Raw genomic sequence first — 21,206 nt, forward strand, 5'->3', positions numbered from 1 at the left:
GCCGACTGGATAATTCCTTGCAGAACAGGAGACTTGATTTATTTAACAATCTGGAAGTATTTTTATTTGCTGTGTTCTACTCTTGAATGTTTTGGATGTTCGGGAATACTCGCAGTGAAACTTGATTTTTGCAGCTTGTATTTAGTCTTTTATGAGGTAAGTATTGCACTTTTTGTATACCTTTTCAGTGTTGCCCTGGTGAAAATCAGTCATTGAATGCAGTATGGTGTTTTATAATCTAGAGGTTGCATAGTTATTAATTCATTTTTGTCCACACTGTAGTGGGGTTGTGATCGTTCTTAGCTTGTTTATGCCATTCAAAATACCTCAAGTGGCCTCAGGAACCAAACTCTAGGTATTATAGAAATGATCAGAAGTACTTTTATTTAGAAGTAGGGTTAACTCTGTTGGAAACATCAACTTAAACCATGTTGATTTAGTTGGTCTCCCAGCCTTGCCCAGCCAACAAGTACCCAAAACCCCTCTAAAACCAGCAAGGCTGGGACACTGGCTTAAGCACCGTAGACTGTTACGCTGGGTGGCTTTCCAGTAGGGAGGCCACCTGGTTTATAAATATTCAAAACATGTGGACTCATTCTCTTGGCTGAAAACAAAATAGGTAGAAGGGGTGAAGCACCTGCTTTAGGACATTTTGTGTCATTGTTCTTGTGTTTTGTGGTGTTGATAAAACTCCGGGCTAGTACGCATAATAGTAGCACTTTATTTTACAGCACTGTTCTAAATGTATATATAATATATAATTACAACATCTAAAGTAATTACTAGGTACTGACCCTAATCCTAACCCCAGCCCTAACCTTAACTCAAATTAAAGGGTTAGTTCACCAAAAAAATGTAATTTCATCATTTACTCACGCTTAGGCCATCCCAGATGATTTGTAGAAGTATTTCCCAGTGCTGTTGGTCCAATAATGCAAGTGAAAGGGTGCCAAAATGTAAAGGCTCCAAAATCCACATAAGGGCCAAATAAAAGTACTCCGGATGACTCTGGTCTTAAATCCATATATTCTGAAGCGATTTGAAAGATGTGGGTGAGAAACAGATCAATATTGAAGATTTGGGATGCCAGGAAGGTGAGTAAATCACAAGGTAATTTTTATTTTTGGGTGAACTATCTCTCTAAGTTCATGTAGTACACAGTAAAGTACACGTACTGTAAAATAAAGTGCATCTGTACAGTTGTTGGTTCAAACACTGCAAGGCAAGAGAAATAACCATTGCACCCTTGACAACCCATTTACTTCCATTATATTAATATATCAGGGTAAAACATTGTATTTAATGAGAAAAAAAATGTTGGACAGGACTTTGCTTTTACCGAGAATTTATTAAATTAAGAAAAGTGGTCTCTATATGACAGGTGGTTTGAGGGATGGGTTGAAAATAAGTAAAATTAAGCTGATAAGCAAAGTCAAAGCAAAATAAGGAAAGAGGCAAAACAAATTGTTAAGACAAATATATATATATATATATTGTGCATTGAAGAATTGTTCAAAATAAGACCAGGAATGTATATTAATTCGGTCAATTTTGATTTAATGTCTCTAAACACAGGTTGCTCCAGGGAATTGTAAAACAGGGAAAGCACAGAGCACTAGTGATGAGAACCGATTAACTTGAGCCATGTCTAATGTCTCATAGCCCTTCGCAGAAGTACAAATCTGACCTAAAAAACTAGGTTCAACGTGGCTGAGTTATTAGAATGTATTCTTATTAGAATTTCTGGGGCATGTATCTGTCTGTAGGTCGGAATAGTAAATTAGGCAAGAATATAAAATATCATGATACCTCTGCTATCTGCGAAATGACTGGCACAGAAATGAGTTCACAATCTCATTTAATTCCAGTAGGTCTAACGAGGCCTTTTTATCCACATATCAGTAATAATCTCATTGGTCTGCAGGGCCGTCCTTCAAAGTGTATAATTATTCGTTTTTGCCAGATGTACTCTTATCATGTAAATGCACAACTCAACCATTTAGAGTGGTTTTGGACAAAGGTTAAATGTTGTGTGGATGTGTTGAGGTGACTTAGGAATGTGTAATAGGAATATAGAAGTTGTGACTTTGGAAATCCAAAGTTTAATTATGATTTTTGGGTATGCATAACATATGGTAAATGGTCTGCACTTATATAGAGACTTTTTTAACCTTAGCGGTTCCAAAGCGCTTTACACTGTCTCATTCACCCATTCACACACACACTCACACACCAATGACATAGAGTTATGCCTTTATTGTAGGGTCCAGTAATGGGTGTAATAGATTTTAATTGGGTTCAGAACTATGGCTAATTGATTTATTCTTTTTTTTTTTAAATCAGTATGGAGAAAAGAGATGTTAGGCAGAATGTTAGTCTTCATTACCATTCACTTACTGTAGATTCTGTTTAAAATGCTGAAAGTGAATGTCTGCTAACATTCTGCATAACATTTCCTGTCATGTTCCATGGAAAGAAAGAAAAAAGTCATAAGGGTTTGGAACAACATGAGGGCGAGTAAATGATGAGAGAACTTTCATTTAATTTATTGTCAAATAAGTGCCCTTAAAAAGTGCAGACCTAAATGCTCATCGCTGGAGTCACAGTAAAGATCATGTTAGCCATTAAATGCTTTTGGAGAATAACAAAGAGGACCGTCTGTGAATTTCAATGACTGCCTGGTAGGATTTCTGTCCCACAAGCACATATGATGGAAATCTGTGTTCTGTGCTTTTGATGTTCAAACAGAATGTTTATGTTAATTATAAACCTGTATTTTACTGCATATAAATGATCTCAGAACATTATGTTGAGAAAAGACATTTAAAATTGTGACACCATATGAAAGTTTTCTAATGTTGAATATTTGCCTTGCTAGTAAGGAACAAGTCCGTTAGCTAATTGTATAAAAGGCCAACATTAGTGTGACAGGGAAAATGTTTATTGAGTTCTGAGAATATGTTGCTTTGGTATGAGTGGTTTTGTTATTTGTTTTATTAATTAAACAACACATCGAAATTGCTTTTATTTTTGTGGGGTAATTATAAGTACATAATACATAAAATTGACAATTGTAATTACATACAGCATCAGCCTTTATAGCCTTCTAGAGCAATATTTTCTTAAAACCCATAAATAATGACAAGGGAGAGAAACTAAACAGCCTAGTTTACCCAGACGAGACTAGCTAACATTTTTCTCTGACTGGAAGGAAACGGGGTGAAGCTGCTATTAAACCCGCCAGGTTCTGCTTAACAATTATGATGCACAGTGAATACAGCTGGCCTGTCACCCTCCCTATGTTGTAACCATTGCTGTTAGAATGTAACAGGCAGAAATAAAATGTAATCTATGCCCCAACAATTTGGTAGTCTTGAACCTAATCAATTCTACAACAGTGTACTGTAACAAAATTATAGCATTTTTAACACTTATGGTTTATGCTTTTTGTGCTTTACTGAACTATGGCAATGCTGTTTATTAATTGCTTGGAGTGTGTTTAAATGGAAAGTTTAATTGGTAAGCTTAGGCCAGCTTTACAAAATCACACCTTTTTCCAAAGTGACAGATGATTTAGCCTAGAATCCACTCTCTTGTTTGACTTGTGATATCCTCAGATGCCACTAAGGGGTTTCTGTCACAATTCCATAATCCATGTAGCACTCTGTGGTACTTCTTCACTACATGGCAGAGATCCAAGTGTGCTCACTCTTACTCTCTTCCTGTAATGGGCGTCGTTTTACTTGGGTTTGTTTGTGTGTCTGCATTAGTATAATTTATAGATTATGTACAGTCTTGATGAAATTTGCAGTGTCAAGATCACTTATGGAGTGCAGAATTTTGAATGAGCTTGGAAATATCAGTAGGGCTCTCAATTGCTTAAAATATTTGATCACAATTTGTTTTCAGAGTTAAGGTGTTAATTTATTCAGTTTCAAGACAACTAAAACTAGGCCTATGTATAGTTATTTGTTTGGTATTTTGTTTGGAGCATTCTAAAAAACGTTTATAACATTAACCTGTAATAATGGCAAATTGAATAAATGTGTTAACAGTGTTAAACGCTGATCATTTAATACGTTAACATGTAAGTTACGACAGCTCTATTGAGCTCCCATGCATTATAGATGGACTGTACATCCAGATCTTTGCAACCTCCATTATGTTACAAAATAAACATGTGAAATTAATATTAATCAATGTCATTATTCTCAAATATCAGGTGTGCCTGAGGCTCTGTTTGAGCTTGAACTGAAAAGTGCTGCCCTGTGTAATATAGGTGAAATGCAACAGCTCTGTAATCACATGCACCAGAACTTCAAGGTTCTGGTGAGTACCTGAGGCGCATCCGAATCTAAGGGATGTTATCACGGAACCATTCCAATGAGCAAGATGAAACAAGTGTGTTGGGCGAACTTCAGCCAAAAATGTCTAAGAAAAGAGAGCTTGGCAAGAAAAAGACCCAGAGTCCTAAAGTCAGTCGCGGCCTACGCAAGAAGCTTCAGAGATTCCTCCAGAGCTCAGGAGAGTTCACCATCAATGACTCCCAGAGCTCTCCTGTGGAGATAGAAAATGACATGTTCATCTGTGGCATAAAGAGAGACCCTTCTAGACATGAGAGTAGTCTCTCAACTCAATGTAGTTTTGTGGGTCATACTAAAACCTCCAAGAAAACCTTCATTGGGCAGGTGGAGCTTAACAGTGAGGTTAATATCAGGATCCCATGCATAAATGGACCTCCATTGGAACCTACAGACCAAACCGAAGACAGTGGCTCTGGCTATGTAGGTAGAAGAGATGCCGTGAATAACAAACAAAGCCAAATTAAGAACACAGAGGAAGGTGAGAAAAAAGAAAGTGGCTCAAGCACCATAGTGGAGCACATCTTGAAGGAGCTGCAGGGGATTAATAAAATCCAGGAGGAGATCTCAGACTTGAGGCAATACCTGACGTCTGTGAGTGGCTCGGTGGATGAGGTGTCCTGTTGTGTAGATGCTGTGTTGATGGAAATCGAGGAGCTGTACTCAGTTGGTGCTGTAGGCCATCTGTCACCTCAAAGACTTGTGGCTCATCAAAGGAGCCCTGGTAGGCAGAATCCTAGTGCTGTCTCCCAAAGCAGAAATAATAGCCCAATAGAAAAGAATAGAAAATTGGATAAGAATGAAGATAGACCTCTCATGACCAGACCTAATATGTCAGAGTGGGACATGAAAACGAATTATCAAGATGCAACTCGAAGAGACAAATTACCAAACCCTGAGATTTCTGAGAACTATCACGCACCCTCCTCCAGAGTTAAGAAGTCCGTCTGCGGTCATCTTGAACATGTTTATGGGCATGAGTTTATAAGTACTAGCTCCCTGTCCTCAGGTCATAGTCCAAACAGTCAAGATCAAGATGGTAGTGTTTATTTTAGGGAAGCTGTCCAACAAAGTAGCAATTGTAGCAATTGTTCAGAAATGCAGCTGAGCATGAGTGGAGAGGGTAGGTGGAGTGAACACACAGGATGCAGTGAAGAGGATTACTGCTCTTGCCAGAACAGTGCAGATGAAATGGAAAATAATGGGTGTCCAGATGCCTGGTACAGGTACAGTGGGGGAGAGACCAGCAGCACACCAGGTCATTCGTCGCGTAGCAGCTCGGAACACCTCTCCCTACTGTTTGGAAACCACAATGACTCACCATCAAGTTCATCCAGTGTTGAAGACTGGAGACATCCCAAGAAACAGACTGTCAGTGATGTTGGATGTGAATGTGCATCGAATTGCATGTATTCCCGAAGTTCAGGATACCACACGATGGATGCCTATGCTTATGAATCATTTAGTGGGCCGTCCCGAAGCCTTAGTTGCTCGACCGTTGGAATGACAGACTGTGATGTCAGTTGCCAGAATCTACACTCTTCTTGCGAGCTTTGCCTCTGTGAAGAACATTTCAACGTAGAGTGGCCAAAAGGAGTTTGCCCAAGTGTTTCTGAAGATCAGTGTGATCTAGATTACTCTGATAACACCGACACAGAGGATTCACAGCAACCTACTCTAGGGTATGATGTTGCAAAGATGAGCAAAGCCATGTTATCCTTCCAGTCAGCTCTAAGAGGAGCCCTGACGAAGCTTGACACACCTGAACCCCAGTGTCTAGATGAGGACATCAAGTCTATTGTCTCAAGTCCTTGCAAATCAAATGAACTTGAAGTGGTAGGCACGACCATTGGCGAATCAAAGTTAGACAATATTGTAGCCACTGACAGTAGGACTTTAGACCTCTGTGAGTCGCCCCAAAAGAAGGGTGACAAACGTGAGCTCGAATTACGAACCCTGCGATGCAATTCTCAATCTTTTGACCCTATAGATTCTACTCCAAGCACTCTCTTCCCTTCTCATACTCCAACTGAATACTGTTCACTGTACCACTCCGATACCATTGAGGAAGCTTTGACAGATCCGATACTTTTCAATTCGCATTGTATTCCAGAGCTCAGCCCAAAACATTTGGACCGCAGTTCAGGGAGCATTGAGTTTTATGCTGACAAAGTGGGATCTGGCTCAGTTAATATTGAAATAAACCCAGAGGGCACCAATTTAGGATTACTGGAGACAGATGTCGATGCTAAACAGGCGGGGTGTAGAGTTGACAGTGAACCAGCTCTTGTAGACCCTCACCATCAGAAGTGCCTTGCCAATATTCAACGAGTTCTCAAAGAGAAGAGACATCGACATAGAATGTCCCGGATTGCCAATGCCTCAAAGAACATTTTCTCTGAGGAAGAACTTAAACAAGGTACAATTTTATTATGGGTCAACAACCAAAAATCTATCTTTAGTTTTGTGTTACTGAGTAACATTTGTAATTCAGCTTAACTAAATTTCTTACTGTTTCTGTGAATCTATATCACACCAAATCTACTGTTTTTTTTTTTCTACTTTCTTTTTTTCCCTTTATCCTACTCTGTCTTACAGAGGGAAGCAGGGAAGATGATCAGGTTATGATTATGTTTTGGTCAATTCCCATTATTGTTTTTTTATTTTGTTTATTTATTCCCAATATTGACAATGTTTTGTTCATTCTTTATTGCAACATAAGATATGTGTATGAGGTTGCCCTCTACATCTACTTCATTTTCTGCATCTTCTGTCATACACAGAAGAGCTCTAATTAAACATTCAATGCTTTGTGTCCTTTTATATTTTTATGTGTTATTTTGCTTCTCTTTTGTTATGCGTAGATTCATGTAAATTGACATGTTTTTAAATTCATTGGAAATACTAGTCTTGGTCTTGTTTTGTTGCTTTTTAAAGCAATGGAACATACCACATGCCTTGGGGAACTCGGGATGGCCAGCTGGATAAGCTGTATATTCGTTTATGCAAGGATATTGCCATTAATGGTTTAGCATAGATGACATACACAGTGACAGTTTACTAGAAGTTTGTCATTTTAGGCATTAAGGGATCTGACAAACAGTTTTTATACAAAATTTCCATACCCCAGTACCAGTATTGGAAAATGAAATGTTGCATTTTTGCATCACTCCTAAAAAAGCGTATTTAGTTCCATCATTATGATTTATGGGCAGCTACGTTGATTTGAATGGGAGCAATTTAGTTTTGTTCTGTCACTTTGCTCTGCTTACTTTCAGTGTAGGCTCATTGTCATGCAACACTGTAGACCTACATGTTATGTGGAAGGCAGAGGTTTTCAGTTGTATTTGTCAGTAAATAAATTAAAAAGGAAAGTTACATACATGACTTCAGTATTATAGTCTAAATTAAAATAATTAATTACTTTTTACTTCCAGAAAACTGACACAACATGTTAACCTCCCCAACTCTGATCAGTAGGCTACATTAATCTCTGGTCCCTAATATCCCTAATAATCCTTAATAATTTTCAACTGTTAGTCTCTTTTATTTATTCCCGAAGCGCCATATGTTATACTGTTCATTTGTATTTTGCAGTTACAAAAAAAAAAAAAAATCTGAAGTTTTGCTGTTTGTTAATTATTAATTTCCCTGTTTTGAATTCATCTCATGCTCTGACCTCATGAGTTGCATGTCAGTCATTTAGATCAGATTGTCAAGAATTTCTAACTATGAGGATGTCATCCTCAATATAAAGTCTTGGATGGCATGTTTTGGTTTGCATTGTCATGCATTTAGATGAAACTCAACCAATCCTTTGTCCTCGTCATTTATTTTAGGGTTTGTTTAGGTTTTATTTTTTTGAGTAAAACATTGTTTTTGGCTGCCCCCTCACGGTAACCATTCTAAACTGTTCTTTTGATGTAATAGGGCAAAGAAAATGGAGATAACTCCAGACATGCTTGGACTAAAGCTGGGTAAGTTTATCATTGAACTCCAATTTATAATAAACTGTGAGCCTGTGACTTTTTGTAACTTAATTTCTTAGTTTTTGTTTAACCATTGGTTTGTCATTAACTATTAATGTGTTATATAATAATTTAAACTTTATTGATTAATTATTAATATGTTTTCCTGTTAATTTATTAATTATGAAGCATGGAAAGTACTCCTTTACAAAGTGTTGATATCCACAGAAACGGTAGTGGAATATTTGGAATTGACAGTATGCCAGATCTACGGAAGAAGAAAGCCATTCCCCTGGTTAGCGATGTGGTAAGTGCTTATCTAAGTCTTACAGTACAATGATGAACAGTGCTACCTGTGTTTTTATAATTCTTCTCAGCATGGTGTTATTCCACAATGGCAATAAATTACACTCCAAGTCCAATCTTTCTAAAAATGTTCTTGCTTGATCAACAATTTCAGGAAAATATTATTTTATTATTATTTGATTAAAATGTTGGATTTTAATCACTCCTTACAAAAAATGCCTATTTAAGCAATTCCCAGTATCATGAGTGATATAAAGGACTAGCATTATACCTTTTAGTTATGACTCAAAAGATATGAAGTCATTGAGAAAAATTCTTAACCATCTATTCTCCTTATGAAAAACCTCAAATTAAACCTCTACAACTCTCTTGAACGCATTCACTCTGCATGGTCAGGCTATGGTAAGTTTTTATAATGCCCCTCAGATGAGACCAAACCTACTTTTTGTTTGTTTATATCAAGTCGGATTAGACAATACTGGATCAATGGGATCAGTATTGCCCTAGTAGTATGCAAATACACAAGTAGAAAAATTGGTACAATTACTTGTGACATTAATTGAGGTACATTATGATGAAACAATGTTTCATTGTTTAAACATCCCATACACGTTCAGTGAACTATCTGCTGTTTGAAGGAATATTATAATTTGTTATTTAAATACACTGTCATAAAATTTAAATCGATACATTATGATATTAGTTGTAGATAAATAACTAAGTGAACATGACAATATGTCCTGCCTCAATTTTCTGTTTTAATAGGAAATATGTCAACACAAGTGTTTTTATGTTTGCCAGACCATCTTATAGGGTCTTTAGCATGCAATGCAACATTTTATACATTATGTATTTGCAAACAATTAGAATCTTACTTGATATACTGTACAAGCAAAAATAAAACACTCAACCTATCCAATGGTTTACTTTTAATTAGTTTACTTGCTTTTCCTCCTACATGCATTGACATGTGTGGGCCATTATTGTCAAAATGGCTTTTTACAAGGAGCTGTTACATTACATCTAACAGGGTGTTTTGGATGCTTCAGATCATACCCAAGCTTACTAGTGGTGGTTTGATTTCATTTCTTCCTTAACCCCTTGTCCCCTAACTACACGTTCATTTTAGCTTGCCTTTTGATTTCTGGGACTCCCATTCTGTAGTTACCAACCCTAGTTTATGAGTTCTTGGTTGTTGTTCTTTTGTTTAGATGCTTGTTATTAGCATCCAGATTTCCGGTTTCACCACGGGTGTTTAACAGGGATTTTACAATGTTTTCCACTGTTCTAACATCTGTACTTTCTATCATAGTCTCTGGTTCAGGCCAGGAAGGCAGGTATTGCATCTGCGATGGCCTCACGCTCCTCCATAAAAGATGAAGAACTGGTCAGTATAATTGTCTAGTTGTCTCAGACCATACTGTGGTAGTCCCTCTTCATTTAGATTCTCTTGAAAAGTTACGTTTAAGATTTAAGTTTAAATTCTACCGTGGAGTCTAAAACTCAGAGACCACAAGTGAAAATGCTTGTATTTGTATTTTTTTAATTTAATAATTAAATCTTAACAATTTAAGTCCTTATTTGATTATTGACCTAGAAATAGTGCAGAATCTTTAATATTTCTTATTTATACGATATTATAATGTTTTCTTGTTTAAATTATTCAAAATCCTAAAAACTTTATTTGTTTTTTTATTTATTTTATTCCAATTTCGGAATGCCCAATTACCACTGCTTACTAGGTCCTCATGGTGGCGCAGTTACTCACCTCAATCCGGGTGGTAGAGGACAAGTGTCAGTTGCCTCCGCTTCTGAGACAGTCAATCCGCACATCTTATCACATGACTCGTTGTGCATGACACTGCGGAGACTCACAGCATGTGGAGGCTCATGCTACTCTCTGCAATCCACGCACAACTCGCCATGCATCCCATTGAGAGCAAGAACCCCTAATTGAGGTTACCCCATGTGACAATACCCTCCATAGCAACCGGGCCAATTTGGTTGCTTAGAAGACCAGGCTGGAGTCACTTACACCCTGGATTCAAACTCACGACTCCAGAGGTGGTAGTCAGCGTCAAAACTCGCTGAGCTGCCCAAGCCCCCTAAAGACGTTATTTTTAAGTCCATTATGGTCTCAGACTTATGGCACTGTGTTTTTTATTACTTGAAGTAAACGGCATCAGGAATCCAATCAGGCATAATCCAATTTCATAATTAACCTGAATATAATTTTAGCTCTATTGTTTATTTTTTTTAAATAAAAACGTATCATCTTTTAAACTTTATCTCTCACTTCTGCAGAAGAATCATGTGTATAAGAAAACACTACAAGCTTTAATCTACCCCATCTCCTGTACCACACCTCACAACTTTGATGTATGGACGGCCACCACACCTACCTACTGCTACGAGTGTGAGGGGCTTCTGTGGGGTATCGCGCGGCAGGGCATGCGCTGCACAGAATGTGGCGTCAAGTGTCATGAGAAGTGCCAAGAGCTGCTCAATGCAGACTGCTTGCAGCGTAAGTACTTTACGTATACATTTGTGCATTTGGCAGATGCTCTCATCCAAAGCATCTAATGCTTCTAAGATTAATTCAAGGTATACATTTTATCAGTAGGCTATTTGTGTTTTCTGGGAATCAAAACCCTTGACCATTTTGTTGCTAACACCATGCTCCTGTTGAGCTACATGAACACATTTGAGTGAAAGATGGATTGTGAATAGATCACTTATTCTTGAGACATGGGACAAAACAGGCTACGGAAGTGCATAAATAAGTTGATGTATTATGTATTAATCTTTTAAACATGTTATGAAGTATTCACTAATATTAAATATTCACAATATTCACATTTCCACAGTTTTTTGTTTTTTGCTTATCGATAGATATGTGTCAACTACATCAAATTCAAAAATAAAATGGGCATCATGTCAAATATTTATTATAAATGTTGACAAGTCTAGCATTCATCTTGAATTAAGAAGAAATTGAGAATAGAGGATGGTTTTGAATTCTCAACTCTGTCTCAACTCTGTTGATGCACCAGCGCCTTGTTGACCTCATAGCAGGTGAAATATGGACAGAGGACCTTCAGAATGAAGGCAAACCTTGATGTTGCCTGATTTTATAAATATTGTCATAAATACCTGTTGGTGTTGAAAAAAGTTGATTAAAAAATTTATAGAATTTTTTTAAATGACCTAAACTATACTAATCTACCATTCTTTATTTTTTTAAATCAACCTCTCTTCCTTCTGTCAGGACATATTTGTAATGTTACTTTAAAAGATACATATTATTATTATTATTATTATTATTATTATTATTATTATTATATAGTATAAAGTATAAAATATAAATATTATAAATATATAACATATTAAAAATATGTTTATATTGATTTCAATCTGTTTGAAATATTGCGTTATGGTCTGTTAACAGGTAGTTAAGTCATAATTGGGATTAAAATCAAGAGAAAATAAATACCAATTATTTTTTTTTTTATTATTATTTTTAATTACATCATATCTAACAATATAATTATTTTTAAATATATAAATAAAAAATAAATACAATATTTAAAATGTTATGGCAGGTGAAATTGTGGGGCATGTTTGAGGTTCTGTCCTTCCAAAACATTACTGTCTACTGTCTGCTTTTGATACTGTTAGATATCTGTCATGGTAAACTGATTTTTCCAGATGGACTTTTCTCAGTGAAATTACCCTGATGACAGGTCCATTAGCTAAAGTTAAGGAATGATTTAAAATGATGCTTGCTTCAGATCTGACAATAAATTCTTTCAATAAATCTTGACAAAATGCTGGTAGCCCTAATTACCTCTTTCATTCAGGTGCGGCTGAGAAAAGCTCCAAGCATGGAGCTGAGGATCGCACTCAGAACATCATCATGGCCATGAAGGATCGCATGAAGATCCGGGAGAGGAACAAACCTGAAATCTTTGAAGTCATCCGAGATGTGTTTGTCGTCAGTAAGGCCATTCACGCCCAGCAGATGAAGACCATAAAGCAAAGCGTACTGGATGGAACCTCCAAGTGGTCTGCCAAGATCACCATCACAGGTGCATTTTCTATAAAACTGTCATGCTGTTTAAAACACTAAATTCTGTTTGGTGACGCGTATGTTGCAGAAATTATACACTTCAGCTTTATTAGAAATTTAAGTGATAAACCAATGTGAAACCTCATCACTAACTTTGACTTGCTGTCTTCTAATCTGTCTGTTGTAGTTGTTTGCGCTCAGGGCCTGCAGGCGAAAGATAAGACGGGTTCCAGTGACCCCTACGTGACTGTCCAAGTGGGTAAAACCAAGAAGAGGACCAAGACAATCTATGGCAACCTCAACCCTGTCTGGGAGGAGAAATTTCATTTGTAAGTATGATTCAACCAATCATAAACCATCTCTTTGATTTTAAGTGTCATCCTCTGTGTTGTTTTTTTTGTGTGTGTGTATGTGTGTGTGTGTTTTTGTCCCAGGCACTCGTTCTCAAATTGTGTTTCGCCTAGTTGTGGATCTCTTTTTTCTTAGTTGCGTACACTTGTCTGAGGGAACAGGCTATGATTGGGCCGACAGCACTTGGTGCTCTCTACTAGAGAAATCTTAGTTTGACTAATTTAAATGTCACTTCTTGTCTCTTGTCTTTAGCACAAATGTGCTTAACATTTACACTCGCAGTGGATTACTTGAAGTCCAACAGTCTTGAAATTTGTTGTTTTAAGGCAGAAAAAAGTTCCAGTGCTTTTAAGGGGATGAATTTAGAGATACAACTTCTCTTAAAAAATTATTAAATCTAAATGATCCCTATTAAAGCACCACCACAAAAAACTTATTTAGGCGACCTGCTTTGACCTCACTTACTGACTTGTTACTTGTCAGACAATGTGAACTAGTCGACCACCTTGACCCATCCCTCCCTGTGAAACATGAAGTGACATCAGAGTTACAGCAGGGTCATTCTGTAATTAGGGGTACATTAGACATTTGTTAGTGACAATAATTTTTTTTTAACTTTTCCCCAAAACACAAATATGATCTTGTAAAACACCCTTAAAATTCTGTATATTTGCTATTTGGCAATTTTTAATACATTTCTTAAGAAGCATGATGTTAGTGGCTTAATTTGTCAATCATGTTACTTACAAATTGTTTTATTTTGTTTATTTTTGGAAAATTCCATTAACATAAGAATTAACATAGCAACCTGATTTGATATGATTACGTGATCGCTCACCAAAAGCAACAATTGAGATCTTTAAAAAAAAAAATTTTCATGCAAGTCAAGTTTGTTTGCGCTGTTTTGGAAGAAAATGATCTAGAGGGTTATAACACACTTCTGGAAGTTACTTAACACTATTCATAACTGTACAGGAGGCAACAGAGTATTTTTAAAATGTGAAAACTTGTTTTTTATTTTTTACGCATTATTCTCTTATCGTGATTCAACTGCGTGCATTTTTACACGTGCATCCACTTTCTATATTTATCGCAATTAAACTGCTTGCAATTTGCTTGCATATGGATTATTGCACTGATTTCAAAGCACAGCTTATCAAGAACAACCATAACAACAAACAATTGCATGAGGGATTCACATCGATCTCAAACCCTCGCCGCTCAAGAACAACCATTACAGCAACAACAAACAACTGCGGTAAGTCATGGCATCTGCTTATATTATTGCTTCCTGCATTACTTGCTACATGTTTACTATTGCTTCTTCCGTCAGCAGCAAGGGATTTACATGTGAATTAGGAATTAAGGAATTAGTCAGGCTGACAGAGAACGTTAATGAGTTTGAGACACGAGTGGAGGTCAGTGAGCAAGAGAAGCTGGTAGATACTGTTTCGGATGCGGGTAGAACAGCGAGCAACACACACGCGCAGCAGGTTTTTTGGTGACATTTCTGCGGCATACTCGCTCAGCAAAGCGACACCATTCTCCCATTCCTGTTAGCGTTTCCAATAGATTCTCCTGTGACAGTAATGCACCCACTGAGAATCATGTTGAAAACGCCCTTGTTATCGGTGATTCTATTGTAAGGAACTTGGAAATAGAGACTCCAGACACTAGTGTTAAATGCATTTCAGGGGCTCGTGCATCTGACATCAGATCAAATTTACAAGTGCTGGCTAATGCTAAACATAGATTTTTTAAAATTGTTATTCATGTCGGCACCAACAATGTCCAGCTTTGTCAGTCGGATATCACTAGAGATAATGTTAAAGAGGTGTGTGAACTTTCAAAAACGATGTCAGACACTGTAATATGCTCTGGCCCCCTCCCTGCTCATCGTAGTGACGAGGTTTATAGGAGATTAGTGTCACTGAATGGCTGGAATGGAGTGGTGTCTGGAGAATAGCATAGAGGGAGAGATAAAGAGAGACGAACTCTATCTCTCCAGGGAAGGTGCCGCTCTCCTCTCTAGTAATTTGGCTCATAGTCTTAATAGTGATAGTATTTGACTAACTGGGGCCCAGGTAAGGAAGCAGAAAAACTGACTAATACAAAGTCTGCTAGCTGCCTTGAGACGTCACACAAATTACAACACAGACTTTATCACCTAGATATCATGAGACTGTGTCTGTTCCCCAAACTACCAAACACAAAACTCTCACTAAATCATTTAGAAAAAAAATTATGAAGGTAAAACTTGAAAATAAAAAAAATATTTTAGATAAACATCATATAAAGGTAGGGATGCTAAACATAAGATCTCTTTCAACCAAAGCACTAATTGTATATGAAATTATTAATGATCATAGTTAGGATGCGCTCCTTTTGACAGAAACCTGGCTTAAACCGGATTAATATATTTTTTGCTACAGTATATGCAGTTTAAGTCAGAAGTTTACGAACACTAGTTATTTAACCAATAAACTTTAGTTAATATACTTATAGGTAATTTTCGAACAATTGTTTACAGACAGATTGTTTCACTTTTAATTGACTATATCATAATTCCAGTGGGTCAGACATTTATATACATTGTTAACTGTGCCTTTAAGCAGCTTTTAGACAATTAGACAATTAGCGTCTTATAGGAGGTGTACTGAATTGCAGGTGTACCTGTGGATGTATTTTAAGGTCTACCTTCAAACTCAGTGCCGCTTTGCTTGAAATCATGGGAAAATCAAAAGAAATCAGCCAAAACCTCAGAAAAAATATTGTGGACCTCCACAACTCTGGTTTATCCTTGGGTGCAATTAGCAAATGCCTGAATGTACCACGTTCATTTGTGCAAACAATAGTACACACGTATAAACACTATGGGACCACGCAGCCAATATCCGATCAGGAAGGAGATGCATTCTCCGAGAGATGAACGTAGATTGTTGCAAGAAGTGCAGATCAATCCCAGAACAACAGCAAAGGACCTTGTGAAGATGCAGGTTGACAAGTATCTATATCCACAGTAAAATGAGCCTATATCGACATAACCTGAAAGGCTGCTCAGCAAGGAAGAAGCCAATGTTCCAAAACCGCCATAAAAAGCCAGACTACAGTTTGCAAAAGAACATGGGGATGAAGATCTTACTTTTTGGTGAAATGTCCTCTGGTCTGATGAAACAAAAATGTAACTGTTTGGCCATAATGACCATTGTTATGTTTAGAGGAAATAGGGTGAGGCTTGCAAGCCAAAGACCACCATTCCAACCATGAAGCATGGGAGTGGCAGCATCATGTTGTGGGGGTGTTTTGCTGCAGGAGGGACTGGTGCATTTCACAAAATAGATGGCATCACAAGGAAGGAAAATTATGTGGATATATTGAAGCAAGCAAGGGTTGTGTCTGTAGCTACAGACAGGTACTAAAAGCTGCCAGGTCAGCATATTATAACAAACTCATAGAAAATAACCACAACAATCCTAGGTGTTCATTCAGTACTGTGGCTAAATTTGTAAGAAATAAAGCCTTGACTGAACCAGATACTCCATCACAGCACAATAGTAATGAAAGCATCAGAAATCAAATTGGAATTAGGCAATCGTCTTTCACAGTACCTCAGAAAACAGTGTTTCATAGTTTTCCTCACTAGCAACTTCTGTCCTTCGCTGTCATAGGTCATGAAGAACTAACAAAACTTATTGAAACATCAAAAGCCACACCATGTATGTTAAGATCCAAAATTATAGGCTGATTTGAAATTCTCCCATTTATGTAAAAAATACTAGAAAAGGTAGTGTCCATCCAACTGTGTTCATTTATACAGAGAAATAGAATATATGAAAATTTCCATCAGGATTTAGGCCCCATCCCAGTACAGAGACTGCACTTATCAGAGTTATAAATGACTTGCTCTTATCATCTGATCACGGCTGTATTTCTCTTCTAGTGCTCTTAGATCTTAGTGCTGCCTTCGACACCATAGATCACGACATTCCCTTGAATAGGCTAGAGAATTATGTTGGCATTTTTGGACTTGAATTAGCTTGGTTTAGATCCTATTTAGTGGACCGTTACCACTTTGTCTATGTAAACAAGGAACTGCCAAATCAAACAAAAGTTAAATATGGAGTGCCACAGGGATCAGTTTTTGGGCCTCAGCTTTTCTCCTTATATATGCTTCCCCTGGGAGTTATTATCAGGAATAGTGGAATAAGTTTCCACTGCTATGCTGACGATACACAACTTTATATTTCTTCAAAACTTGATGAGATTTCACAAGTATCCATTAGTCAGCAGAGTGCATCAATGACATAAAAGATTGGATGGCCATAAATGTCCTTCTACTCAATTCCAGCAAAATAGTGGTTCTAATTATTGTACCAAAAACCTCTAAAAATAAACCACTAATATATAATTTAACTTTTGATGGATGTACTGTTACATCTTTTACAGTGAAGCTCTTAGGTTTTATATTTTATACTAATCTGTCCTTTGAAAATCAAATTTCCAATGTTTGTAGAACAGCATTCTCCCATCTCAGAAATAAGTTACAACATGCTCTCTGTTGCTGATGCTGAAAAACTAATTAATGCGTTCATGACCTCAAGACTAGATTATTGTAATGCATTACTAGGAGGATGTCCAGCAAGTTCAGTAAATAAATGGTTCAATTGGTTCAAAAAGTTAGCAGCCAGAGTACTGACTAGAACCAAGAAATATGATAACATTAGCCCCATTGTATCGTCGTTACATTGGCTACCTGTTAAATTTCATATTCATTTTAAAATTCAGTTTACTATATACAAAGATTTGAATGGTCTAGCTCCGCAGTACTTGATTGACCTTAAGTGACGCTATATTCAATCACATTCATTATAATTGCAAACTTCTGGCCTGTTAATAGTTCCTAGAATATCAAAATCCATACAAGGAGGTAAATCCTTTTCCTATTTGTCTCCTAAACTATGAAATAGTCTCCCTAACACTGTTTGGGATGCAGACACACTCACTTTTTGAAGTCTAGACTAAAGACTCATCTTTTTAGACTCACCTAATTTATCTATCAACTCATAAGGCTGCTTTAGTTAGGTCTGCCAGAACCAGAAAACTGTATTATGATCTATAACTCTGCAAAACATTTAATGGCATTTACGCTAATATTATTCCATTTGTTTCCCTGTCTCAACCTTGGGATTCATATCCCAAGCCAGCCAGATCAGCTCCGTTCCTGCATTGTGTCGGGCTCCACTGCTACGTGTCTCTGAGTGATGGCGACTAAATGCAGCCGGTGCCAGACATCACTTCAGTCTATTATGATGGACTTTAGAGGATGAACTGATGCCAACTCCAACCATAAGACATGGGATACTTCATTTGCCACTGCCTGAACCTTGGACATAGGATAGACCGCACCGAAATGACCTGCCGATTGAACTGCTATGCATCTCACTGATCTCTGCCTGCATCACCTTGGGCTAATAATGGACAACACTCTTGAAATGGAATACATAGACTATCAATTAATTGCCAACAAAACACTTCATCAGCCAACTAACAAGGACATGTGCAATTAATCCTGGATGAACTTCAAAGACATTTGGTCATTAATCTTACAGTTTATACAAAATCTTTGTTTAAACACTGGCCCTTAACACTTAATTATTTTAATAATTTTAAACTGTGACTTGCACGTCACATAACTAACTAATATTGGCATTATATTCATGCTGTTTAACCAGAGGAGAACTGGCCCCTACAGTGAGCCTGGTTTCTCCCAAGGTTATTTTTCTCCATTAACCAACATCTTATGGAGTTTTGTGTTCCTTGTCACAGTCGTCTTTGGCTCACTCACTGGGGTTCTAAGTACAATTATTATACAATTATTTAATTATTTATTTTTATTCACAATTTACCATCATATTTAATCAAACTACACAATGATGACTCTTTAAGACTTATCAAAATTACAGTTTCATTTTCTGTTAATGCATGATTTTCTGTAAAGCTGCTTTGAAATGATGTGTGTTATGAAAAATGGTAGACAAATAAAAATTACTTGACTTAATACTTGAGTAACACAGTTAACAGTCAATTAATCCACTCTTGACCCAGGGTTGGCTTATTAACAAATGTTTGGGAAAGAGAGAAAGACCCAAACTTAGTTATTCATCCTTATTTTTCTGAGGAAATGACACGAGTTGTGCAAGTCTTGTGACATTGGGACAAACTGACCATTTTTAAGTGGGTTTTTTAGATGGGTAACTTAGTTGACAATGATTTTTCAGACAAACAAAATTAGGTATATCACAATAAAAACTTAGTCTCTAATCTTTAGCACAGACTGTGAGTGACCACTACAGCCTCATGTATTGTATTCCAGTGAATGCCACAACTCCTCTGATCGCATTAAAGTACGTGTTTGGGATGAAGATGACGACATAAAGTCACGAGTGAAGCAGCGTCTGAAGAGAGAATCTGATGACTTCCTGGGTCAAAGTATCATTGAAGTACGCACGCTGAGTGGAGAAATGGACGTCTGGTACAACTTGGGTAAGCCCTCAACGAGTGATGTTTGTGTGTGTGTGTGTGTGTGTGTGCGTCCTTGAGCCTATGAGGGCATATGTCTTTAAATGTATTTCAAGGAATGGTAAATGATGCTTTCTCATCATTTACTCAACCTCTTGATGTTCAAAACCACATTTCTTTCATCTGTGGAAAACCTTGGGAGATATTTTGAATAATTCAAATGCTACTATTTCCTGCATGCATTGATCAGGGCTGTCAAGTTTCAAAAGGATAAAAAGCACCATAATGTACGTAAAAGTAATCTATATGACTTAAGTGCTATATTCTAAGTCATCTGAAGCCGTACGTTATCTTTGAGTCAAGATTAATCATTTATAACTCTGATTAGTGCAGTCTCTGTACTGGGATGGGGCCTAAATCCTGATGGAAATAAAATTTAAATAGTTATTTACTAAAAATCTTGCCCTCTGCCATAGCTCTAGATGTGTTGCACCAGTTTCAATGTCAAAACCTTTCTTTCAGATCCTTAAAAAAATCTTACATGAATGTTGGAGCTGTGGCCCAGGTGCACATGCTTCTGACTAGTTGAGCCTTTGTGCTCATACGAGATAAACAAGTTTGATTCCCACCTCCAATAGTCCTGTTCTCTCTCTACTTCTCTATCTCTACTTTCTCTGTCCATTAAGATTACAAAAACTGTATAAGTGAGTGTATTTGACATTGCATTTAGATTGATTGATTTATCCTGCATTCAAGATTTTCCCTGCCTCTTTTCCATTCTCTATGAAGGATAGAGCATGACCTGAACCCCCCTAAAAGGGAAATGTCTCCTCAAATGACTCTGTGTTCCATCATTGTGCCTGCATGCATCTATTTGTTGTGTGTTGGCCTTTGTGGAAACCCTTTCTGCCATGCTCTGATTCGGCCATAAAAGGAAACGGGCTATGTTGCAAACGTATTACACCCGAGGCACAAACGGAACACAGAAATGCAGATTGACTTGTAGACTTGTTTGTATTGAGGGATTAGTTTACCCAAAAATAAAAAAAATATTTTATCATTTACTCATCCTTTTGTCATTCCAAACCCAAATGTCTTTGTTCAATTGAACATAAAATGACTCTCATGCACAATGTTTCCTTAGTGCTCTTTGCACTATTTGAAGCCACTGGTCACTATCCTCTTGTTTTTTGGAAAACAGCAGTCTGAACATTCTACAAACTTTTTTCTCTTTTGTTCCACTGAATAAACTAAGTATTGCAGGTTTGCAGTGACATGAGGATGAGTAAATGTTAACAGAATTATTATTTTTGGGTGAACTATTGCTTTAATACATAGATTTGTTCAATACTTTTCTTAGTATTGGTGTGTTGCAGCTCTTGTATGACCTTGATTTGTCTGACAGTTGTCTGATCTCTGGGTCCACAGGGATGTCATGTAAATGTATTTTATTCTTTGTAGTAACAGAACCCCAGTTATGGAATTCTGGGAATTGCTCAAGATGATGAATGACATGTTTCGGCCATGTCTCTGTCCGTCTGTAAGTGGGAAGTGGCCTTAGAGTCCATGATTTGTGTGTACTCTATTACCCACATCTCTTTGCTTGACAGTACATCTCTTCTCACCCAATTA

The 21,206-nt window shown here is 37.1% G+C and overlaps 1 protein-coding gene across 2 annotated transcripts in view; it reads left to right on the forward strand.

Annotated features, from left to right (window-relative positions):
- The window catches only part of LOC127636016 (protein unc-13 homolog B-like), a 125,758-nt gene that overhangs the window by 66,894 nt on the left and 37,658 nt on the right, over positions 1 to 21,206 (forward strand). For both annotated transcript variants that reach the window (XM_052116373.1, XM_052116372.1), the window contains exons 11-17: positions 8,292 to 8,338; positions 8,558 to 8,636; positions 9,948 to 10,022; positions 10,940 to 11,159; positions 12,496 to 12,723; positions 12,892 to 13,033; positions 19,429 to 19,598. In XM_052116373.1, the coding sequence (XP_051972333.1) occupies positions 8,292 to 8,338; positions 8,558 to 8,636; positions 9,948 to 10,022; positions 10,940 to 11,159; positions 12,496 to 12,723; positions 12,892 to 13,033; positions 19,429 to 19,598 (961 nt within the window). The remainder of the gene's footprint in view (positions 1 to 8,291; positions 8,339 to 8,557; positions 8,637 to 9,947; positions 10,023 to 10,939; positions 11,160 to 12,495; positions 12,724 to 12,891; positions 13,034 to 19,428; positions 19,599 to 21,206) is intronic.

Source organism: Xyrauchen texanus, chromosome 43, assembly GCF_025860055.1.
Source record: "Xyrauchen texanus isolate HMW12.3.18 chromosome 43, RBS_HiC_50CHRs, whole genome shotgun sequence".
NCBI classification, from domain to species: Eukaryota; Metazoa; Chordata; class Actinopteri; order Cypriniformes; family Catostomidae; genus Xyrauchen; species Xyrauchen texanus.